This window comes from Strongylocentrotus purpuratus, unplaced genomic scaffold (assembly GCF_000002235.5).
Source record: "Strongylocentrotus purpuratus isolate Spur 01 unplaced genomic scaffold, Spur_5.0 spur5_scaffold_13, whole genome shotgun sequence".
NCBI classification, from domain to species: Eukaryota; Metazoa; Echinodermata; class Echinoidea; order Camarodonta; family Strongylocentrotidae; genus Strongylocentrotus; species Strongylocentrotus purpuratus.
The window spans coordinates 20,168,369-20,194,236 of NW_022145598.1; the positions used below are offsets into that span (position 1 = coordinate 20,168,369).

The following is a 25,868-nucleotide window of genomic DNA, read 5'->3' on the forward strand; positions in this document are numbered from 1 at the left end:
TATGGTGTAATATTGAAGCCCTAAAAAGATTGTGCTTCAAAATGATCAAGAAGTGCCTCAAAAAAGTTTTTAAAAATTTGAGTGACCAGTTTTACCATACTCCTTTTCCCCAATAGACTGTCACGTGTTGTGAAAACCGTTAGAAAACGCAAAATTGGGTTTTGATTTCCAATCACGAATATCTTGATAGTCAGACAGGCGATCAACTTGCAAAAGTCATGGGGTTCCTGACTGACCTAAAGGTTTATAATTATCATTGCAGCATGAGCTAAATCAAGGATTTTTTAAAGGATCTGAGACAAAGTTACAGGATCCCTTTAACAGCAGATGGACATCATTTTTTTCCTTTCTTCCATCTCGAGGTTAATGACTTCTTTTCTTTCTTCTCGGTCAGGTTTTTTAAGAACTTGGTCTGTTTAGCTTTCTCTTCCTCTATCCTCTTCTTCTCAGCTTCTATCTTGGCTTCTATCTCAGCTTGTCGTTTCTTCTCTTCGATCTCAATCCTGGCCCTGTGTTGATAAGAGGAGGTAAGAGAGAACAAGTGGAGAGATGGCAATAGATAAATTAAAAAGATGCTGCTGATGAAATTTCTTACTTCTACTGTAAATAGCGATAACATTAGCGGTGTTTAATAAGTACTGACACTTTTAGCAGATTCATTATTAAAATGGCGATATATGATGATATGATGATATTACATTCACTAAAACTCGAGTACAAATTCAAGCATATTTGAATATGTATGAACATGCACTGACACATTTTGGCAACTGATGACACATTATATCAAGTCACTACAAGAGAAATAAATACCTTTTTATACAAGATATGAACCAAATCCCATAATACATAGATATAATTGAGCAATACATTAAAATTAGATATTTGGGCAACCGTAATTAGGCTGAAATTATTCCATTCATGAAGTTCATTTAAATCCCTTTTGAAGCGGAACTGTATTACAGTAAAATCCTGTAGGAAAAGACCACATGTGATATATAAAGATCTTTATTGATGGTCTCATGAATCCCTGTTTAGTTCTCATCGAAACCTGTATTTAAGGGATAAAGACCACCTGCTCATACAGCCTGATTTCTTGTCTCCTTTGAGCGGTCTTTATATACAGGCTTCACTGTACATATACTTACTCGTTGACAAAATCAACACAGTCATGATGACCATATATCTCGGCCACTCTCTGAGGCGTATCACCAAACCCGTCTTCCATGTCGACCGAGGCACCGGACTTGTAAAGTGCCCTCAGTGCTAATATCTTCCCCTGCTCGCAGGCGAAGTGGGTTGCCGTCCAGCCATCATCAGTCACAACATCTAGCCTCGCCCCATAGCTGGCCAGAAGCCGGATACTCTCCGCATGCCCTACAGAGCAAAGAATTCAGTATAGTTTCATGTTATCGGTAGAAAAGAGATAGAGGGCTGCCACTGAGGGAGATCATAGAATATTCAATTAATGCTTTTTGATCCAAAGATATAATTTAAAAAAGTAATACAGACTTATACTTTTATGAAATATTTCTCAAACTTTTGCTAATCGATATCTCACATTTCCCTTGTCAGAGTTTTTCAGACTTCTGTGCCCCCCCCCCCTTTATTTTACAAAATCCTGCTCCCGGGTTAAATAACTAAAATAACACAACAAAGTTTGAATATTACTAAAATACCAGCATTTGACATATGTAAATTAACTTTGATGAATCAAAGTCCAGGGCAAATGTCACTAGAACACATATCTGGTCCGCCCCCCCCCAAAAAAAAAAAAAAATAAAAAATAAAAAATAAAAAAAAATTAAAAAAAAAATTGAAAAAAAGAAAGAAAAAATAAGATAGAATGTGACACATGTAACTTACCTTTTATAGCAGCCCAATGAATTGGACATCTGGACTTCCATTCCAAGTCTGGCCCATTGATATCATATTTGCCAGTTGTCAGCAACGATTCAATTTGAGTACTGTCTCCTGACGCAGCTGCCTCATGAAGTTCAGTCATCACGATAGCAAGATGATTAGTCTATCTCTATGCTTGCAAATTTCATTTCTACTCCAGCTTCATAGGCATTAATTGACTCCAAACTATATATTGTCAAGTGATTTGAAATTTATTACAAATTATCTGTAAAATGTGATCAGTTCAGGAGGAATATTTGTATTAAAAACCAACCCAATGAGCTATTCAAATTTCTATTCTTTCAGACCATGATAATAAATAAGTTTCTTTGTTTATAATTTAGGAGTAAAAATGGTTGAAATCAATTATTAACTCATCAATTCAACCTTCTCAGTACAAAATTTATATACGGTAGGCTTAATTTGGCTTTAAATCGATTCTCCACAATGCTTCAATCAAGCACTTTAAATCCATTGAGCTAGTTTTCCAGTAGATCCACACTAAGTTCTGTTTTTAAAAAGAAAAGCAAAGGAAAATAAATATATTCAGAGAAGTGTGTTTGAAAAATAAATATATTAACATAGGTTGGACATTATCAGGTGTGAATATAATATGGCATCTTTCATTTGTCATATTCTGAATGCTGAAACTACATACATGTCGTAAAACATTGATGCTAGCTAGCTCACAAAAGGTCTTCCTCAGAGAAAAATGGATAAAACTAAATTTACTGATGCATTCTGGCAATTAATAAAATAAAATAAAGAGCACCACATTTAACAAAAGTAACACTTAATTTGACAAATTATGAACAGAAAATGCAAAGAACATATGACTTTTGACCTACAAAAATAATAGCATAAAAACTTATGCAAGTTAAAATTTAGCATGCATTTCTATTCTATGCATTTCTATGTAGAGGTGTTGTGGTCGAGTGGATACGTCGCCGGACTGTCGATCACAAGGTTCGCGGTTCGAGTCCCGCCGCCGCACTAATGTCCTTTGGCAAGACATTGATCTACATTTGCCACACTCACACACCAGGTGAAGTAAATGGGTACCTGGTAGGAATTTATTCCTTGAAATGCTAGAGCGCCGTATGGCAGCCGTGCTAAAGCCAGGGTCACTAATCGGGAGTGCCAGGAGGGTCAAATCTGACTGACATGAGCGCTATATACAAGAACCCACTATTATTATTATTATTATTTAATCATTCATTATTACATCGTATTTTAATAGTCTACATGCATTCACAATTGGTCAAACAAATTTAGAATTAAAGTACTTGTTTCGTTTCATAAAGTTCTTCCGATGCTTAAATGCCACTCTCTAACAATATCAAAGAATTCTATACATTTTGCAATGTGGCACTTATGCACTGCACTAACGTGACGAGTTAATTCAGTCTGAAACTCCGGGCATGTGTGGCCTGTGGGTATATTATTGGAATATAATTTACAGGTGGCGATATATCACAGTGACATAATCATGTCGGTTTATTGGCCAAGTTGTGTAGGCTGGACCTATACTAACAAAACAAACACAGCTTACCCCCTTCTAAATGCCCGCAGACTCTACTGCATCCAAAAACACATCTTCAATGCCCCTCCGTCACCTTAAACAGGAATTGAAAGAAATATATTGGTGGAGAAAACTCGCAGGTGTAACTACATCCTTGTACTCTGTACATAGCAGGAGTATCCATGAGACTTGTATACAACTTTATGCAAATAACTTTTGCCTTGCAGACACACGCAGGATTTTATATATTTTATATACATCTCAAGAAATCAAGATATTTCAGTAGTTTCGATCAATCAAACTTACAAATGTGATATTAGAATTTTCTAGGCACCTCTTTAATCTGTCAAAACTATCCCTACTGACTAATACTGAGCAATATTGATATATCAATAAATATTATTCTATAGGAACGACTTTTATTTGAGGCTAACTAAGTAAGTGACGTCATTTACTGTATTTTGATCCTTCCTTCATGATTCACCATCAGCCCTCATCATCGTCCTAAATCTACGTTTTTATTAAATCGTGAGAGATAAAGTCCGTAAAAGTAACACTTTTCGTGACATACGTTCTATTTCAAGATGTTTTCAGGCGTCCCAGTAACTCAGGGCTCATGTAAGTACCAATTTTATGCGATTTTGCTATTGTATATTAATACAAAAATTATTGTTCAGTCCCATACACTGACATCGGTGCGGCATAATACGTGCTTTTGTTAGTCGACAATAAAGTTGAACAGTAGCGGTAGCTGGTCCGAGAATAAGGATCGTCCTCACAAACGATGATTGTCTTCGTAATTATGAACAGACGCCATCGCAGAAATAAAGATCGTCCGCATTTTCGCTGACAATTCTGATTTTCGATCCACGTGTTGGCGACGCGAAAAACAAGTTCCCCAATGATTTTCTTGATGCATTTTACATTGACTTTGTACAGAGATTTCACGTGATGAGCGATATATCCGCAGGAAAACGGACATCCCCATCACCTGCAAAGCGCAAAATTTAAAAGACGTCCGCGTATTTGAGGATATCCTCGTTTATGCAGACGATCCTCATTCTCGGACCAAAGGAGAAGACATGTGCATCTGCAACTTACAAGCGCCGGAGCAAGGCAATGAAACTCTAACAGTAACAGTGAACAGCAACAGATGTCTGGTAGAAGGAAAGGAATAAGAAGTAAAATGAATAATAACTTCAATAGGAAGAAAGAAGGAGAAGAAGAAAAAAAGAAGAAAATGAATCGTGATTCATGAATTGAAGTTGAAGAAGAAAAGGAATAAAGATGTAGTTACATGTATTGTTAATTGGAGGAGAAGAAGAAGTGAAAAGAAGGAATGGGAAAGAAAAAGGAAAGGGAAGAGAAGGAAAAGAAAACTGAGAAATATCTAATTTTACACATAAATTGGCTAGTGAGAGGAGGTTTTGAAAAAGTCTACACTACAGTTTGTGTGTGATTGCTTATCTCATTGTGTGCAGTTTTCTCAAGAAAACGGGCAGATTAGCTGAAAGTAAGCTGCTATATTTTGATTTTTTACAATGATTTTCAATGTTATTTTGAAATTATATGAAAAGTAGATCTATTTCCTTTCCACTCATATTTTTAAAATATGAAACTGTTAAATCTAGAATCTAGATAAAGAAAAACTGAAGGGAAAACTTTCACCAGATTTCAGCAAAAATCTAGTATATCCCCTTGTGGGTACCGTCTGTGTATTTCTGTTTTATTTTTAAAAAAAATGTCTAGACATATATCTACTAGATTTGTATTTTGTCTGTGAAAATTCCAAACTTTTAGCAGAATATACTGTATGAAACCTCAGAATCAATTTATCAAGCAATGTAACAAAAATTGAATCATACTTTACAATTGATGTTAATAATATGCAGTAATAATTTTTTCCTTTTATACTACCCCATTCAGCATCGGCATCCAGTCATCGTCCAGAACTATATGAGGTAAGTTTAACAAGCTATTGGGTAAATTACTTTTGTAAGTAAATTGTTGAATCAGGTCAAATAGATTTATTTTATTTTTCCAAAGATTATACAATTGTAATTGCCAAATTCAAAACTGATTAAAGAGATCTATTGATCCACACTGACATGAAGGTTGACAAGGGAGAAAAAAAGATGATGTTAAATCTCTCTTCAAATTTGTTCCTTGTTCACATAAAAAAAAATGAATGAATAAATGAATAAACAAATAAATAATCAAATTCATGAATGTCAAGAACATACTGTAGATCAATTAATTCATTTGTAAGCAAATAAAGAAATTCCTTATTAACCGTAAATGTTTTTTTTAATTTTCCCTGTTTTGTCTCTTTATAAAATTAATTCACTATTTTATTGGTATTTTTTGGTTTGTCGGATCTAAATTCATGATCTTTTCAATACAAAATATCATTTTCTGTGTGCTAAATAATTCCTCATTTTGCTTTGTACATGATGATAAACTTTTGTTGTGAACTATGTAACTTTTCTTTAATAATACCTTTTTGTTCATAGGAGGTGAAACTTTACAGAAATGTGCGAGAAAGGGAAAAATACGATAATATGGCTGAACTGTTTGCAGTAATCAACTCCTTGGAATGGCTGGAGAAAGCATACATCCGAGATGCAGTCCCTGCAAAAGAGTAAGTACAGGGACCTGTTTCACAAAGGCGAGCCTTTTTTCAATGACGTTGACAAATTACAAATACCAGTGACAAATCTGCTGATCACCAATCAGAAGCAAGGATTTCAGTAGCTTATAACAAAAACTGTCATTTGTCACTAATAATAAGTTTTATGAAACGCCCCCCAGATCAATGCATAAAACAATAGTACTGACTTAAAAGCACTCAAATTATACCAGATACATGAGAGGAAAGCACAACAAAATTGTCTCATCTGTTTCCAATTTTGTGGCATTAAGAGTTGCTATTTGAATCTAGGATTTAAAAAGAGAGAGAGAAAAAAAATTGTAATTGAGCATTAAAATCCTCAAAGTTTGCAGCAATTTTGATAAAATCAAATCTTCTGGTTTTCATAAAAATTGGCAATTCCTTAACTTTTCTGCATACTAGACTAGTAGTTTTTGCCTGTGGTTATTCTCTTCAAATGCATCATTTGAAAGAAATTTTAGCAATAAAAAAGAAAAATACTGATGTTGCCACAAGATGATGAATAAAATCTCTTTGATTACTTCAGATACACAGGTTCATGTTCCAAGCTTCTGATGCAGTACAAGGCATCTTTCAGACATGTCAAGGGGGAGTTCACATCAGTGGAAGACTTCATGAAGAAGTACAGAGTAAGTATGAAAGGAGCCAGTGGTCATAGATTAAAAGCATGTACAACTATATTGTTTTTGACATCTGTTTCCTTTATGAAGGATGATATGTTAGCATACCTGCCAACCACCCCGATTTAGGCGGAGTTCCTCCGCATTTTTCATACCAACTCCGAATTCCGAGTGCATGCCTCAAAACTGCGATTTTTTTTAATTTTAAAATATTTTTAAAACAAACGACTGTTGCATAAGACTAAAGCATAACACAGCACTGATAACCAGATCACGCCGACATCCGCGCTCGCGCTCATAGAAGATATACACAGCGCAGCCCGAACGTGATCGTTAGTTCCGTGTACTGCAGTCATTATCCATGTACTGCATGTACTAGTACATGGAAGCACGTGCGCAAGCTATATCGATAAAGTGTGTGCGGACGTTGTACTAATACATACACTACATGCAGCATTGTTGCATAGTAACTGCATGCGTATAGCCCACGTGTATTTATATTACATGTGCAGTTGATACACCTGCATAAACACTGTATACATTGGCGTGTTTTCTTCAATGCTTGTGCGATGACTGCGATCGTGGAAGCTTGTTATTTACCGGACTTCCTCGGATTTATTTTGGATTACTACTACTATATACCTTTGCAAAATAGGGCTCCTAACTGAGGTGGGTAGTGAAACATGTAGTTTTGTGAGTGTTCACATTTTGATATTTCAAAAATTGTTTTATGTGTGGGGCGAAAAGGTTGAAGGAAAAGGCCCATTTGCACCATTAAAATGGAGAGAAAAAAAAATAGACCCAAAAGTCCTGTGTACCCCCCCCCCCCCCCCCCCCCCCAATCTACGGGCTACTACCCCAATCCTTCGGTGGTTCACGACCTCGTAGTCCATCCAGAAAAATTTACTCCTAATTTCTCTTGTCTCAGGTTGGCAGGTATGTGTTAGAAACACATATGGCTAATTAATCTTCAAGTACCAAATCCAGAATCTTTCTCATTTGAGAAGTCTGAATATTTTTATTTGATGCCTGCCTACTGAGATAAATAAAAAACAATGAAATATTGTTAATTGGCCATATATACATGTATGTGTTCACTTGGTAAAAAGTTGTGGTTCTATATGTATGTTCCATCAATTTCACTAAGCTATCTAGTATTTTATCATATACAGTTAATGTTTGTCATGTGAGTTGATATAAATCTGGGACCTGGAAAGTGTTTTACAAAGACTAAGATCGACTGAAGTCAGAATTAACTATGACGAACCATTCATGCCACTGTTTTCTATCTGCATTTACTGGAATTGTTCTCTCAAGGGACATACAAATCATGGTCACAAAATCTGCAGAATTTACTTTTGTTGATAGTTCATTATTGAAGGAAAAAACATCATCTAAAGATCATAATGGTGAGAGCAAACATTGGCATTAACAGCCTGCCATGTTTAAGTCCAACTTAAGTAGATCTTAGTCTTTGTGAAAAATCCTTCTTCTCTTATAAACCACTGGGATTAATACAAATCAATCACAACTCTACTAATAAGAGATAGAAGTTTGTGAGTTGGTGATTGAGTAGAGGACATGCGATCATTTGGATCAATTGCAGCTCTTTGTGAAACAGTGCCCTCATGATTTCAATTGTTTATATGATTTCAGATGAATTGTCCAGCAGCAATGGAGAGGATAAAGGAAGACCGTCCAATCACAATCAAGAAAGACGACGGGAACACCAGCGAATGCATTGCGCAGATTGTATCGGTTAGTATTGTATTTTACATGTACCTCTACTGATATTCTCAAAACGATTGACCAATTTCATCTTCTCTTTAATCCCACTAGCTATCATGAAATAAAAATTGTGTTCTATTTATTTACTGTTGGACTTAAAATCTAATCAATTAAAATCAATGACTATGTTAAAATTTGTTAAACATGTTTTATGAAGTTATATTGAAGATGATGTTACATGTATGTTGGTGCAGAGTCCCTTTGGAATTAGTGGGTGTTGATGAAGTGGTACTTTACAACTCAACCATAGTTGAGGATGATCGACTAAAGAAAAGTGATTTGCCCTTGAACGACATATTGGGGCATGGTCCTTGCATGTTTCTCTTCGGACCAATTCATGTGTTTGTGGATGTAGGAATACATGTACCATCTAGTAGGGTTGAGAAAAAATATATGTGCATAACAAAGGCCTTTTAAAGGTACTATGTCCCATTTACAGGTAAAAAAAAGAAAGGTTAAATTCCAACAGCATTTGAAAGACAATACTTATTTAAAACTTTCCTCAAAACGAAAAGGTTTGAAAATGGCTTTTTGGGGCAAAATAACGACCATTAGTTGTTGAATAGCAATCACTTAATTAATAGTCTGAATTTCACAATTTTGAACCAAATGGTTGTACGTTTTGCACTGCACAAAGATTCAATCAGTTTAATTTGGGGCCTTACAAGTACCGGTAGTGGGTTATTGATGAAGAAGAAAAAAAAGATGTCAGTCAGTCACTGAATAGTGTCTGCCAGGGAAGTCTAGAAAGTAAACAGGTTTCCTTGCAAAATTTGAATACTAGTACACTGAATTTCACAGATAGGACATACATGACATATTCATAATTACTTTAAATTTCTACATAATTTATTGTTGGCTGCAAAAGGGACATAGTAACAAAGAGTTATGCATTAAATTTGATTACATTACGAATATGGCCTATTTATATGGGCCTCGTGTATGTTGTGTGTAGAGTATTTGAAGCATCAATATTGGTATTGTTTTTTCTCTCCTTCAGTTATTCATCACAGTGATGGACAAGCTTCGGCTAGACATGAAGGCAGTGGATGAGGTCGAACCAGAGGTCCGGGAGCTCAGTGAGACCATGAGTAGGATGGGGACTCTACCGGCTGGATATGATGGCAAGGAACGCATCAATAAATGGTAAGTGCCATCTCCAATTTGTTCCTTATATCATCTATTTCTATCAACGTGATGTATTTATTTCTTGTAATTATGTATTTTCTTGAATATTACTGCAACGCCAGTGGAAACCAAATTTCTATGTTACTGGCTTGCAAAGACCAAATAAAATATTTTTTATCTTGTATCTTGTATTTAGTTCCTGAGGAATAATGTCAATTTCACTTCAGATTGTTTGTTCTCTCTCTTGAAAGGTTAATGATAATGATAATGATGATGATAAGAATGATGATGATGATGATATTGATAATGATGATTATAATGATAATGATAATGATGATTATAATGATAATGATGATGATAAGAATGTTGATGATAATGAAAATGATGATGACAATGGTAATGATAATGATAGATATTAGTAAGATACTGGTAATGATAAGAATGATGATGACAATAATAATGATAATAATAAAGATACTGATAATAATGATGATGATAACAATAATGATAATAGTAATAATATCTCTTTATCTCGAGCAAATATCCTTCCCAGGGGATCTCCTCAAGGTGCTTACTAAGTACTTCAATTACCCTCATTGTTTTTTTTTCTAATATGCCCCAGGGTGCATGATGTAGCCTGTGGAATATAAATAGAAGAAATGTATATTGGATTTGCCTTAAGTTGAATTAGGGCTTTGTGAAACCAGTATGTCTATTCTTTGGGTATACAATCAAACCTGTCTAAGTGGTCACCTCTCTATATAGGCCACCCATCTATAGTAACCATGTCTTATGTCTTTCTGGAGAAAGAAATGTGTGTTGTATATAACCTGTCTAAAAAGACCACCTGTCTACAGTGGCCCCTTTTTCTCTTTCCCTTGGGCGGCCTTTATAGACAGGTTTGTGGAGTTCTTGCTACAAAAACAAATCAAACTATCCGCCAATGCATTGAAAAATAAAACTTTGATTTCCAATCATAAATATCTTGATAATCAGACAGGCGATCGGCTCGTAAAACTCATGGGATTCCTGACTGACCTGAAGGTTTATAATCATGATTGCAGCTTGAGCTAAATCCAGGCTTTTGTTTAAGAATCTGAGGCAATGTTACCGAGTCACTTAAAAACAACAAACAAACGATTCCTGCTTCTCTTGTATCTTAGGTTGACGACAATGAGTTCCATGAGGGCAGCAGACGAACTCTCCGAAGAACAGATCAGGCAACTCCTCTACGACCTGGACTCGGCGTACAACAGCTTCATGAGAACACTGAGTGGTGGATCACAATAACTAAAGGCAAGATGACTTCCGCTGTACATAATGAGTTAACCTATTGCCTATCGAAACCAGGTGGCTCCTGTATCGAAGCCTATTGGAATAAGAGAATTCAGTAGTCAACGGGTTAAGATGATTGTCTATAGAAGTTTTCACAGAGCAGGTTCAACTATTAAAGGTATAGACCAGTTTTGTAAACGCCCTCTCTCAAAAAATGAAATGGAAGCTCTTTTTACCAATCATGTGAAAGAATATGTTTTGACTAAGACACGTGATGATACAAATTTTGTCGGGAAACCGCCTACTAATTGATGTATTTGATAAATTATTATATCTATCCGGACTGGATAGCTATCGTGTAGTCCCATATACATCTTTCTGTGTATAGTGCATATAACTTTACCAAGACTGGGCCAAATTTCTTATCATTTTGATGATTCCAGAACCTTGCAGTACACACCAATACTTATATGCTAGATGATCAAGCTTTTCTGATCGATTCCACAACCTTTCTTTCACAATGCAATCGCATGACCAGAACTGGTCTATACCTTTAAAGGATGTTGCTTAAAGGGCAATCCAAGCATATAATAAGTTCATTAGTATAAAAGCAGAAAAATAAGATGAACAGAAAGGCGAAAGTTTGAAAAAAATTGAACCAATCATAAGATAGCTATGAATGTTTGAAATATGAGATCCCTAAATTTATGCGAATCTCAAATTGGCAGTTTGGTCAGTGGATTGTGGCGTAGTCGCGATTACTCTCTAGTTTGTCGTGTACAAAAATATCACTAATTTCTGATTTTTTTTTCAAAGTTCCCTCTCCCTCGGGACACTACTGAAAATAAATTATGGATAAGAGGAAGAGTCAAACATTTTAGGACAAAAAAGTTATATTTTAGTCCTTTTGTGTGTTGGAACAAATGGGAAAGTTGCCGGGCCACTACATCAAAGAGACAATACGGATTCAGCCAATTTAAAGAGCCCATAAGTATAGTGATTTCAACATTGAGGATCGTAACTTTCTTATATTTGGTCTGATACCATTCAACCTTTCACCAGGCAAGATCTCTGATTTTCTTCTTTCCTCTTAGAGTAGTTTGCTATCAAGGTTGGATTTCCCTTTAAGACGGTGACCGGGATGTAAGGCTACTACCCCTTCTTACCCCTACCCTCGCCCCCATGCCACCCACGGGCATATCCAATATTTTAGTTCGAAATTTCTCAGTCTTTGTGTACTTGTTTGCACTGATGCTGGGGAGAACTTCTAAAAGCATGAACAAATTCTAGCAGCTATTTTGATATCACCCAAAACTGATGCTGAAGCTCTTTATGATCATCATGTTCAAAATGAAGTATTGAAGCAGGATCATAAACATTAAACTTCTTTAGTAATGCATGCTTTGAGTGAGCGAAGGCACTGACGGGTTAGGGATTTGCAGGATTTTCGTCTTGGAATTTTGAGAAATACATAGTTTGAGGTTGGAGGTTGGAGTTGAAGTTGTTCTGTGAATACTCCTTGTAGACAGGAGTGATATAATATATTTTCTTTTATGATCATCATTGTTATATGATATTTTACACTATTTGTTTAAAGGCAAGTCTGGGGTATTTATGATTTTGTTTGTTCTTTATTTCTCCAATACAAATACAGTCGACCCTTAACCGGGTAATTTCACAGGTCCTAACTGTTAGTTTTCTATTGTTTTTTTTAGCCCAGGGCCCCATCTTATTAAGAGTTAGGATTGATTCAAAATCCTCCAATCAATCGCAAGCTTGCAGTCTCCTATCTCTTTTGTACATAGTTGCGATTGATATCAACTCTCTATAATATGGGGCCCGCATATAATCATTTTCAATATTACAAGATAATCTCATTGGTCCCAGTGGTGTCGCTATACATGGTTCCACTGTACTTGTGTAATGGAATATTTTTTCCTATTCTACTTCATATGTTCGGAAGGTCCTACTTTTATGAGTGTGATTAGCTTTAACAGCAGTCATTAAGTACTGGTTACATAGAATCAGTATTGGAAATTATACCTTGTATTCTTTCTCATATTTATTATTATTCTTACAGTATGTGAGCTGCACTCATTTGCAGTTGTAAGTTCTAGAGAATATGTAGATTATCCACAAAGGAAATCATAAACCAAGAATTTTAATTTCACTTCAATTAAATCGCTTTGATTAAAAATATTATGTGAATTGAAAGTCTTACAAAATGATTGATGTAGATTTCATTGGATAAAATTGCCCTTCATTTAAAAATGGTCTGAATTTTGAGTCAATGATCAAAATATCAAATTGCTCAAGTTCTTATATTTTTTCATTCTAAGATTGTCCCTGAACTCACCCTTTAGTGTTGGGGTGTACTCTGCAAACAAAAAAGTAGTTACTCTAAATGCAATCTCTATGTAGAACAGAAACATATTGCAGTAACTACATTCTGAAGACTGGAAATTTGATTCAATGAGCTTACATGTAATTATGTTAAAAGACTTACATTCAATAAAATAAATTAATTGATATAGATATACATGTTTAAGCAAAATATTAATTCTTAGCTAGATTACGATATATAGTTTTTTGTACAGTATGCATGTTACTTGGATAAACTTGGATACATTTTTGAGATATTACTTCTATTCCCTGTAAAGTCTTCTTGTTTTACCTCAAGTTAGGGTCGAGGAATTGCCCCCCCCCCCCCAAAAAAAAAAAAAAAACATAATTGTTTATTGTATGGATAACATTGACCAAATCTTCAGTTACCAACAAAATGCATTATACCAAATGCATAACATGAAGCCAATACACAATGATAACAATCACAGTTGTTTAGGGAAATGGCTTTTTGATATAAGCAAATCGTCATGTTGTTAATGGTGACTCTTGCCAGTAGAGTGCACAAGCTTTACAAATTTCGGGGAAAAATAATAATGATGATAAAATATAATGCAAGATTTATTTAGTTGTCATATTACAAACCATCACAAGTCCGAAATTAATTGTATACAAAGGAGATTGAACTTAAGATATGACCACAAAAAAAGAACTCTTTTATTTTATGCTGTTACCTCATCATTCTGAGATGAGATTTCATCGTTAATTTTGTTTTATCACTACTCAAGATGATTAAAATGGATATTATGTTTATGTAAATTTTATACATGTACAAGTATATACATTTATGCTAATATAGGTAATAGTGCAATTTGTATATTAAATTTTGTAATGCAGCAAAATCATTTTCTGTTTGTGCTTTGTTTTCACCTTGGTCTCAGTTAATATATGTTACCGTCGTAATGTCTAGTATTACAAACACAGTGATCTAAAACATGCCAAATCATCCTCGTCATTTTAGGTTAAATTCCACCAACATGATCCCAAAGACTTTCAAAAAATCAATTTAAGGACAATTCAAAAGCCTTGTCCATAACCTTTTGAAATTTGCAAACATAAATTAATGACATATTACAAAATATAAACGTGATTTCTATAGGAAATTTAATAGAGTATTGACTTTGCCTTTGAGTCGATTTCTTGTAAATCTTTGCAATAGTGCTGCCTACACAATAATCTACACCTTATGATTTACTACATGCACATCTAAATGCATTATAGTCTATCTTACTATTTACATGTCACCGACGTTCATAGTTATCACCCCTTTCGTCATAGTCAACATCAATGGTTAAAAATCACTTTAAAAATCGAATAAAGTACAATGAAATAATTTAAAATACAATACAATTCACTCACACTTCAATACAAATATGACATATGCTTTCTCTTTCTCCATTATAATAATTATATAATATGGATATCACATATGTTTCCCAAACTAGACTCGTATTTCCCCGAGTCAAAGACTAAAAAGTAAAAGGCCAGAACCTTTTTTTGAAAGAAAATTATAGCTTTGGTGACGGGATATTGAATTTCCTTTGAATATACTTCGACTGTTTTGACAGTGCGTGTGATTATAAAATTGTTCCTATCATGTTACAAATAGAATTCCTAATGAAGTTCGACTTTGAAAAAGTTCCCTTGTTTCTCAACACTAAATGCACTGACATTGACCTTTCAATAATGCTTTCTTCACACAAATTGACAAGCGCAATGACATAAATATAATGACTTGAATTGCCAAGCTTACAAATCCCATTTCACAGCAAGCAAAACAACTTTAGGATTGACTAATTAATGACATTATGGTGGGAGAAGATGTTATGGTATTACAGGTCTAATTACAACATATAACCAATTACAGGTTTAATTCTATTTTTCAAATGTTTCGTTTTCGCAAATCAGCTCATTAGGCAAAATAACAAAAATGGAGTGTTTCTCGTTTCCGCCCGCCTCCTTTATGGCCGTTGCCTCCCCCTTTTTAATATTTTTGTTTACAGTTACTGTTTATAAGAAAAAATGTCTGTGATATACATTTTGTTTAAATAGCTTCTAAAGTGATACAAATCATTCGTCTTGTCATACATTGCATCAGTATACTGAGCACAACATCTGTAAATAAATAAGCTCGGCCAGCTATAAAAATAGCATTGCAGCGAACTTGGACATGAATAGCAAAAAATTACAAGATATTTGATAGTAATGCCCTGCATGGGCCTGCATACCTCCTCCTTTTTTTCAAAAAGTCCGGACGAGAAACACGTTTTTTTTATTATTTGGCCCTATACGGTTTCGATATCGGGTTTTACAATAAAATAACTCGTCCCCATCTGGGAGACGAGGTGCCATCTCTCGTAGGAGCGCGCAAACAATTCGCACTTTCTCTCTGTCAACCCATCGGCATCCTCGTAATTGAAGCTCACACACAATTCGTCCGCAAGGCAGGAATTGGCACACTGCGAAAGCGCGTTCACGAGGTGTAAGTGGAGTCGTCCATTCTTGGTGGAGGGGAGGGCTTTGTCGAGACCAACAGCGATGTAATGCGCAGCGCGGAACGAGTCGAATTTGGACCGGTATGTATCTGAAATGAACAAAAGATTAAAACTTGTTGGATAATTTGGTTTGCAATAATTTATATTTCAAATTAAGACGCTTCAATGAATTTTATGCAATAAACCAATTAAATGTATTGCAAATTTTGGGTTGGATCACCTTTTTTGGGGGGTCATCTTTTCTTCATGTAAACTTAGTAATGTTAATCAATATCTTTGAAGAAGAAAAAAAAACATTTTGTGTATAATTCGAACGGAATTCAAATAATTGTCTTTTAACATTACATTAACACATAAATATTAGTCCACTGGTGACGAAATGATGATAGATAAGGCCCTCTTTCATAAAATTTGTTATAAATAACATGGATGGAACTAGTGAAATAGAAAATCTATTCACATTCTAGGTTGTACACAATGCTCAAGATTCAAAGCAAACGAAGTAGCTCGGGAAAATCAAGGATTAATCTCTGATTAACAGAGATCACCATACGACAAAATGTTCTTTTATATGTTATGTTAATGAATAGTACATGTATGGATATATATATACATATACATATATATATATATATATATATATATACGACAAAGGAGTACGGATGAGTTGGTTATTTACTGTTAATTCATGAATAAAATTACTGAACAAGTGCACACACAAATGGTTCACATTGCTGTGTGGATATTCCATCACTGTCGCAAGTTGAATCAAACAAAGAGTTACACATAATTGAAAAACATCGACGGAATCATCAAATATGGAGAAAAGGAGGAGAGAAAGTGTTACAAATAAACGAGTTATATATAATTAATAAAAACATGGATTGGTAAAGAATAGAATGGAATAGAAATTTTAAAAAAAGCATCAAATATTCAGTCACATGCATCACATGTAAAGAGCATACAGTTGGCAAGCAAAACAGAAACATTCGTTCAGAAATAAAATGACACTTATTTGACATAAAATCATGCGATCTTACAGGCTTACAGCTCTACAAACACATTAAAGGGATCAGGTTGGGAATATAAACAAAATTATGGGAAAATAAGAGGGAAATTATGGTTAGTATCATCTTCACAATATACACAAAATAGCTTTCTGTTAGCAGTGGTAAAGACTGTTAAACATAATTTTGTAGTATTGTGAATAAAAGAAAACCCCTGAAATTACAATAGTCCGGAAATTGTAAGGAAATCCTCATATAAACATACGAATCTAAACGAATATCTTGAAAACAGTACATTTTCAAAAGTTGGGATTGATACATTAACGATACCGTATCAACGCACCGCACTTTACACACACGCACTACTCAACCCACTCATCTTGCGCTAAACATATTACAAAAGGCGGTGTCAGATAGAGGCCAATTATCTAGAAAATAGCTAGCCGTATAATTCGCTGTCTGTCATCAATATAATACCGCGAAAAAATCCTACAACGAACCAAGTAAATTTTCCCTTATCGAGAAATTGCCGGGGGTTTTTCGCGGGAAATTTCTGTCTGTCACCTACGTAAGTGAATTATCTAGGTAATTCGAGATGGTCAGGGAAAATTGTGCCTGACACGTACCGCCTAATAAAAACAAAATGCAAAACACTGGCACTTTATCACCCGACTCGTCGTAATCATAATAATTATCATAAACATAATCATAATCATAATCATATTCATAATCATAATAGTAATCATATTCATAATCATTTAAAGTCTGTTTAAGTTTAGAACATTATAGTGAGGTCACTATTTACTTCCGAGTAATATGCTCCAATAAACCTGCATGAAAAACAGAAATACATGGCAATTACTCGTATTACAACTTGAAAAAACATCATGAACGTATCGGCTTTGCTGGGGCGAACTACATAGAAAGGTGATGTATTCGCGAATGTTGACATTTTAATGTTTAATACTTGTTCATTTATATTCCGTTCAGATTACAATAATATCCAGACTATTATGATAATGTTTGAGTGGTCAAACAAGTTTCCGTCATTTTGTTAATAATTTTCATGATTATAACCACTGATGTACATCATAATACAATAAATCAGAATGACTTTCTTTATTCCAGATTCTCTTGAAATGCAGTTTGATCATTAGAACTTTAGATTAGGTATTGGAGAAGGAAACAATAAAATAAATAATTCATGATAAAACAAGTTCTTACCTTTTACCACAGTTGACCGCATCCATGTTTTACCATAACCCTCCATGCATATTTTCATGCATTTAAAAGCTACATAAACGATGAAGGGTGAGAGGAGTCCAACATGATTGTTCAGCTTCTGTACAGAGGTTATTCTTATCTGCCTTCACTTTTAACAGTTGAATATCTTTGGTTATTATGCTTATCGTTTGCTAAAAATCGGAACCCTGTAATCACAACTTATCGATTCCTCTCGAAATGAATAAAATAAAACAATGTCGTTTCTATGGTGACCACTACTACAGGGGGAGGGAAATACACACGCTTTGTTGTAAACATGGCTCAATGCAAAATTTAAGTCAGAGCGCCAAAATTGATTTCCCTCTCCCCGGCCGACCCACCTATCGATGTGTATTGAATATTACATCCTTCAACTGTAATAATTAAAAGTTAGACTTTCATAATTATTGGAAGTATTGTTTTGATTGCATTATCACAAACTTCATAACAGAAGTTATGGCAAAGAAGCACTTGTTTTGCTTAAAGTAAAGAAAATGCTTGCATTTCACTTTGAAAGTTATGCTCTTTAATTCCGTGAAGCAAAGACAGTCTATGAAGTGCAGCAATTGCATATGTTTACACATAAATAAGTTAACATACACGGTTATCAATAATAAAGTATACTTGTAGTCTGTTGATAACTCGTTAACAAATGAACCAAAACAACAAATGTTACTTTATATTGCAAATATGCCTTCGATTTCTCTCGCCAACAAAGTTGGATTAATTTGGCTTACCGCTTTTCATGAAGTAATTGTGACAAAAGGGTCTATTCTTGATAGATAAAGTTCATATTTTCTCCGAACTGTATTTGCTAAATCTAAAGAGTCATAGAGATTGATCGATAAAGTTCTGAAAAGATGTACACTTTATATATCAAGATTATATCATACTGTCAGTCTGTCACAATCATTATATGCAAAGAGGTAAGAAAAAATATTGCGACTTAATGGTGAAAGTGTAGGAAGAGAGAGAGAAAAGAGAGAGAGAAAGATAGACAGAAAGGAGAGAGTGAGAAACAAAGAGAGAGAAAGAAAGACAGAAAGGAGAGAGAGAGAGAGAGAAACAAGAGAGAGAGAGAGAGAGAGAGAGAGAAAGAGAAAGAAAGAGAAAGAAAGAAAAAGAGAGAACAACCGAAAAGAGAGAGAAAGATAGACAGAAAGGAGAGAGAGAAAAAAAAGAGAGAAATAAAGACAGAAAGGAGAGAGAGAGGGGGAGAAAAGATAGAGAGAGAGAGAAAGAGAGAAAGAGAAAGAAAGAAAGAGAGAAAGACAAAGGGAGAGAGACAAAGAGAGAGGGAGAGAGAGAGACAGAGAGACAGATAGGCAGAGAGAGATTTAATTGACTCTTCATGGATGCCACAGAATATTGTTGAAGAAAATCGATTATTGTGTTAATATTACTTGCTATTGAAAAATGAGGTCGAAACGTCGGGATGCGATATAACCGAATGGGCTTCTTATGATTTAAGATATGGTATAATTATACGATCATATGAATGCAGACAACGCCATGGATTTTGTAAAAGTGGGTCCATTTCCTTCCGGAGGTTAATCATATTGCAAACGGCAATCCTCCTTCTGTATTGTAAAGTAACTGAAGAATAAAAATCAGTTCGTCTATCCCCTATTGCATGTGGCAGCCCTTGACCCCATTTTATTTTTTATAAAGCTTGTTATCAGAAAGAAATCCTAAAATTCTATGACAAATTGGCACTCAGCCAATCAGATGCCACGATTTCAGTAGCTTATAACAATAATTGATAACAAGTTTAATGAAACAGGGGCCCGATCTCTGTCACACTGAGAAAGAGGTGAGTTAAACAAAGAGACATAATGGAAATGTAACCGGATGACCCCCCCCCCCCACACACACACACATGGACATAAACTAAATCTTTGAAGGATCCCCCCCCCCCCCGTTTTGTTTGAATACGCCATTGGGGAAGGTACTTCGAGTATTAAAGCGCGATTAATTTTCGAAGTGTCATTACACCCAAAGCTCTTGATTTTGAACTTGCGGTTTGCGACGGGAAATTGTTCGTACAAAATCAACAATCCTGATAGATACTTGTCTTAGTCGTCATGATATGTTAAAGGATTGCAAGATGGGCATCTCTCTAGCTGGAAAGGCGGTGAGTGGAAAACTGTATTGAAATATTCACTTGAATAATTCTAACTATCAAAGTAAACATTTCGTTGTTCACTTTAGCCCAACCAAATCTGTGATGTTCTCAAAATGTTCTGCAATAAAAACTATCACACGTTTGACTATATATGTTTACCTCTGTTTACTTCTTGGCAATACTTGATTCATGTCAAGTTTCAAGTTTATTTTTCCACATCTCATTGAAATAACAGCTAGTAAATATTACAATATTGCATATTACACAGTAATGGAGAAAATACATTCAGTAATTTTACATAAAGTACATGGTTATATAAAATGAGACGATTTACATATTTTTTTTTAATTCAAGCAAACGCACACACATAAAAACGCTTATCAATAAAACATATTGTATAATATGAGGGTGTGGGGTTGTTGTTGTTGTTGGGTAATTGTTTATTGGCGTTCATTCAATGTTGAATATATACGCCATAATTATTTTTAATTTTATAAGGAAAATCAGTTATAAATAAGAAAACTGAGGATAAAGATTTGTAATGATATAATTAAAAAGTAACGCAATTTTTTAGGAGTCTCTGGATGGTTTGCAACTTCGTGTTTCTGCTTTTTTTAAAAAGTTTAATCTGGTCAGCCCGGTTTCGATGGCATGGAAAACTAGCTTTGCCCGATGTGAAACAGGCTTCTCGGCTACTCGGCGTGCGTGCGCAGTGATCTTTTAATTTTATAACGCACGGTGCCTAGACCACTCAGAAACACAGAAACACTATAAATTGAGACACATCGTACAGTGGCGCTCCTGAAACCGAATTTCCAATCCATTCAAGTAAATTGATATACAAATCTTATCACATTATCACTATTTGTAAGCAAACATTTAAGTGGGCTCTTTGTTAGTATCAATGCATAAAAATAGAACAATTGAAAAATAAACGTCTTTATTTAATATTATATATGGCCTATATAGGCCTATATATTACATACCTACATACATTATATTTCTTTATTTATTCCTCCTTTTATTCTCTTTATGAGAATCTCCTAAAGAAGCGATAGGGGAAAGAAGTACTTTTGGCTTATTTTACTTTACTTGTAGGTAAACTTATTAGGTCTCTTGTTTTATTTGAAGCGACCTGTTCTATGGATATATAGTAGGATGGCATATTGAGCCTTCTGTGAAAACTTGAAAAGTATTCTTTTTGTTTCTTCTATTGTTTTGGTGTCTAAATCTGAGAAAAGCATTGCTCGTTCAATGATATACTTATTACAATAAAATATAAAATGTTCTTCTGTTTCACTGATGTTACAATAATCACAATATTCTGTTTCACTTAAACCCACTTTAGCCTTTTGTTGGTTCAGTTGAAGAACACCCATTCTCAATCTATGTAATATTACTTCACTGTATCTGTTTACCTTGATTGATATACATGAATGATTCTCAAATCGTTTTAAAGGTGATTCTATCGTTTTCCATCTTTCTTCCCCAATTTCTCGTACTCTTTTACTCAGTATTGATTTCAGTTCTTGTACATTAAGATCATTGTTAATTTCTATGTTTTTCTTTAATGCTCTCTTAGCAAAACTATCTACTACTTCATTCCCTACTAGTCCACAGTGAGATGGGATCCATTCTAGCGTTATGTTTATACCTCTATAATGAAGATGTGTTATTTTTATCAGTATTTCTATTACGAAATTTTCTTTTATCTGCGATTCTATTGCATTTATTGTACTCAGAGAGTCTGAAAGAATAACTATACCAACATAAATATTCAAGTTTTCAATCCAATCTAATGCCATAATAATGGCTACTTGTTCTGCCCTGTATGACTTTTGTTTTGTAATGACGATGTGTCATTGACGATGTATATGACGATATGTATGACGATGTGTCATTGTGTAATCGTTTCTGTTCATGAATTTTCATCGCTGGTACGTAGAAGCCTGCTGCTGCGTTGCCTCTTTTAGGATCTTTAGATCCGTCTGTGTATATATGTAGGTGTGTTTTATATCTAGTGTTTATTACTTCTAAAGATTTGGCTTTTTGATAGTGTGGGTTGTCATTCTTGCTGATTAAAGTATGTAATTCAGTGGAGATGGTGGGTGGAATGTAATGCCATGGTGGAAATGGTATTGGTCTGTTTTCTTCAACTTCATCCGATTCTTGAACTATTTTCTCGTTTAGAATTCTAAAACCAAAGGGCTTTTTTCCTTTCTTTTTTTAAGATTTTCATACTGCCAACAGTTGATTGTACATTTTCGGACTGGGTGTTCGGGAGTAGATTTCACTTTAAAATAATATCTATTCGTCAGCATTTTTCTCCTTATATCTAGTGGTTCTTCTCCTGTTTCTTTAAGCAGGGATTGTAATGAAGTTCCAATAGGGCCACCAGTTATAATTTTTAAAGCCTGATATTGTACTGAGTTCAACGTATTCTTTACTAAGTTTGAAGCTGAATCGTATGCTTCACATCCATAGTCAAATAGTGAACGTATTAATGCTTTATATACAATAAGCATAGAGTGGGAGTCATTTCCCCATGATATACCAGTTATTTTCTTCAAAATATTCAATTTTATTTTACATCTTTTTACTATATCCTGAATATGTGGTCTCCAACTTAATTTTTTATCAAACATTAAGCCTAGGAATTTGTGCTCCTGTACAAAAGGCAAGGGTACTCCTTCAAGATTCAGTTCACATTTTTTATTACTATTTGTAAATAGAAGCGAAACTGTTTTTTCATGAGATATTGAAATTCCCCAGTATTTAAACCATTCATTTAACCGATGTAGGTATGTTTGAACTTTGTCTTGAACAAACGTTTCATTTTTACCTGATTTCCATATAGCACAGTCATCTGCAAATAATGATAAATTCACTTCCTTTTCCAATGGTATATCATGCATCATAATGTTGAATAAAATTGGGCTAAGGGCACTTCCTTGTGGTAATCCATTGGCTAGGGTAGATATTTTAGATAATGTCTGTCCATTCCTCACTTGGAAGGTTCTTTTCTGTAGTAAGTTCTGAATAAATGTATACATGTTTCCTTTCACTCCTAATTTGAGTAATTTATATAATAAACCATTGTACCACAACTTATCGTATGCCTTTGTTACATCTATAAAGCAGACTAGAGTATGTTCATGGTTCCCTAAGCTTTGCTGAATACTATTTTCAAGTAGTATAATATTATCTGTAGAGCTTCTTCCTTTTCTGAATCCGCTCTGTATGCTCGGAAAAATACTTTTATTTTCTAAATACCAATCTAGTCTTCTATAAACCATCTTTTCCAATATCTTTATAAAGATGGGAGTTAATGTTATTGGTCTATACGATGATGGTTTTTGTGGATCTTTACCTGCTTTTAGTATCGGTATCAAGATTCCGTGTTTACACTGTTGGGGGATGTTTCCACTTTCCCAAATCTTATTCATAATTTTTAACATTTTATTTTTAATCTGTACTGGTAACTTCTTGTAGATTTCATATCCAATTTTATCTTTTCCTGGTGCTGTATCTTTTTGATTTTTCAGGACTTGATTGAATTCTTGCATAGTAAATTTTTGATTCAAAGACTGATTTCTACGTTGTTCTTGATCGTCATTTACATTTTCTTGCATAATATATTCTTTAACTATATTTTCGGCTTCATTGTTTATTATTGTACTCTCACTAATATTTTCAAAATGATTAGCCATCACATTTACAACCTCTTGAGGATTTATTATTTCTTTCTCTTCGTATATTATCGATTTAATGTTTTTATTTTTCTTATTAGTCTTACTATTTTCTATTTTACGTATCATATTCCAAATGTCTGTCATTGATGTGAAACGAGTCATTTCCTTACAATAGGTGATCCAATAGTCTCGTTTTGCTTGTCTTTTGATCTTTTGTGCTTCTGCTTTCTTTATCAGGTAATCTTCTACATACTCTCCAGTTTTTCTTTTCTCTGCTAGATATCTTAGGTGATTTCTTTCTTTTATACTTTGTGAACATTCCTTGTTCCACCAGGGAACAGGATTTTGTCTTCTTTTTGATTTCACTTTTCCTAGACGTATCATTATGTTATTCAAAGTTTCTACAAATATAATGTAAGCTTCTTCTACATTATGTTCGTCTATATTTATCATCTCTTCTTCACATGCTTGTTGGAATGTTTCCCAATTAATATTAGCAAGTGACCAATTTATTTCTTCCGGATCAATCTTTGGAAGATCATTTTGATTTCCTATTTCTATCAATATAGGAAAATGATCACTTCCTAAAGTGGTAGATTCTACGCTCCAAGAAATCTTATGGGAAATATTAGGAGATGAAAAGCATAAATCTAATGCTGAACGCTTTGTCGTTCTATGGTCAATTCTTGTACCTTCCCCAAGGTTACAAATCGTAAAATCATGTTTCAACATGTATTTTTCGATTATTTTTCCATTTCCGTCGGTCTTGTCACTACCCCATAAAGTATTATGTGCGTTAAAGTCTCCTAATATAATTTTTCTTTTAGCTTCTTTTGCATTTTTTGTTATATTATCCAATATCTGTGGTGTTATCTTTTTACATGGGTTATAAAAGTTCACCACTGTGTATATACATTGATTGAAATATATATTCACCGTTTGACATTCTATGTCTTCATGTTCTGTAACTTTGTTATGTCCTAACGAATTATGGAAGTATATAGCACATCCACCTCGTATGCCTGTTTTTCTATTTCTATAAACTCCTTCATAATTATTTATATCAAAATTTTCGTTTTCTAATAGCCAAGTTTCTTGCACGCAAATTAAATGAATTATTTCTTGTCTATTATTAATGTGAAGTCTCAGTTCGTCTCCGTGACCATTTATGCCCTGCGCATTCCATTGCAGTATATTTAGGGTCACGGAGGCGAACAGACTAAAATACCAGGTCAATAACATTTTGTTCATTTAACATTTCTTTAGTGAGATTGAAAAATTTGAGAGCTGCTCCTACAATCAGGCTTATTGGATTATCTTTCTTTTGATTAAAATTTGCAAGAATATATACAATAAATGAAATTATTTCTTCATTACTGGCATTGACAACGAAGTTTTTCTCATTTTTACAAACTTCTCCTCCTTCATGAACATACTGCGTGGTTCCAGAATAATCTTGGTGTGCAGTATTTTCTTTCGTATTTCTGTTTTGTTGTCTGCCTTCGCTTTGTTTTAGTTGTTTGGGATAAGTTTTAATTTCCTTCTCAGATTCTTTAATCTGGGGTGTTTGTTTGTTTATCTGTACCGGAAAGTCTACCGCTTGTCTTTCTTGTGAAAGAGGAGCGTGTTGGATTTGGTTTGTATCCATTGCTTGATCTTGATCATTCTTCCAAACTTTGGCAGCTTGAGCATAGCTTACTTTTTTTTCTATTTTGATTCTTTGCACTTCTTTTGCTTTTTGGGCTTCTTGACATCCCAAATATGCCGCAGAGTGTTCGCCTCCACAATTAACACATTTTGGCGTTTCTTTGTGGGGACATTCGTCGAAGGAGTGCGTCTCCCCACAGCGAACACATCTGGGCTTGGATTCACATTGTGCTATTCCGTGGCCGAAACGTTGGCATTTGAAACATCTGAGTGTGGGTGGAAAGAATTGTTTAACCTTAAATAATTGGTAACAAAACGTTATTTCAGAGG

General features: G+C 34.4%; 2 protein-coding genes across 2 annotated transcripts; one reads left to right on the top strand and one right to left on the bottom strand.

Annotated features, from left to right (window-relative positions):
* Positions 1-22: 22 nt before the first annotated feature.
* LOC581854 (ankyrin repeat domain-containing protein 66) lies at positions 23-3,592 on the bottom strand. The gene is made up of 4 exons (XM_781833.5): positions 3,455-3,592; positions 1,867-2,410; positions 1,149-1,377; positions 23-509 (listed from the first exon to the last, which is right to left on the bottom strand). Exons 2-4 carry the CDS (start codon positions 2,003-2,005, stop codon positions 335-337), a joined length of 543 nt encoding a protein of 180 aa, XP_786926.1. The 5' UTR covers positions 2,006-2,410; positions 3,455-3,592; the 3' UTR covers positions 23-334.
* A 282-nt stretch (positions 3,593-3,874) lies between these two features.
* LOC581807 (vacuolar protein sorting-associated protein 28 homolog) lies at positions 3,875-10,947 on the top strand. Its single transcript, XM_781790.5, has 7 exons — positions 3,875-4,042; positions 5,351-5,385; positions 5,938-6,065; positions 6,622-6,724; positions 8,372-8,473; positions 9,504-9,649; positions 10,795-10,947. The coding sequence occupies exons 1-7, from the start codon at positions 4,009-4,011 to the stop codon at positions 10,919-10,921; spliced, it is 675 nt and encodes a 224-aa protein (XP_786883.1). The 5' UTR covers positions 3,875-4,008; the 3' UTR covers positions 10,922-10,947.
* The last annotated feature ends 14,921 nt before the right edge of the window (positions 10,948-25,868 follow it).

What these genes read in the sequence shown, in the direction of transcription:
- LOC581807 (XM_781790.5), top strand. Translation starts at nt 4,009, where the DNA reads ATGTTTTCAGGCGTCCCAGTAACTCAGGGCTCAT. An exon ending in GATGCAGTCCCTGCAAAAGA is followed by an intron (nt 6,066 to 6,621) that starts GTAAGTACAGGG and finishes TGATTACTTCAG; the next exon opens with ATACACAGGTTCATGTTCCA. An exon ending in GCATTGCGCAGATTGTATCG is followed by an intron (nt 8,474 to 9,503) that starts GTTAGTATTGTA and finishes TCTCTCCTTCAG; the next exon opens with TTATTCATCACAGTGATGGA.
- LOC581854 (XM_781833.5), bottom strand. Translation starts at nt 2,005, where the DNA reads ATGACTGAACTTCATGAGGCAGCTGCGTCAGGAGACAGTACTCAAATT. An exon ending in TCATTGGGCTGCTATAAAAG is followed by an intron (nt 1,378 to 1,866) that starts GTAAGTTACATG and finishes TTTGCTCTGTAG; the next exon opens with GGCATGCGGAGAGTATCCGG. An exon ending in TGTGTTGATTTTGTCAACGA is followed by an intron (nt 510 to 1,148) that starts GTAAGTATATGT and finishes TTATCAACACAG; the next exon opens with GGCCAGGATTGAGATCGAAG.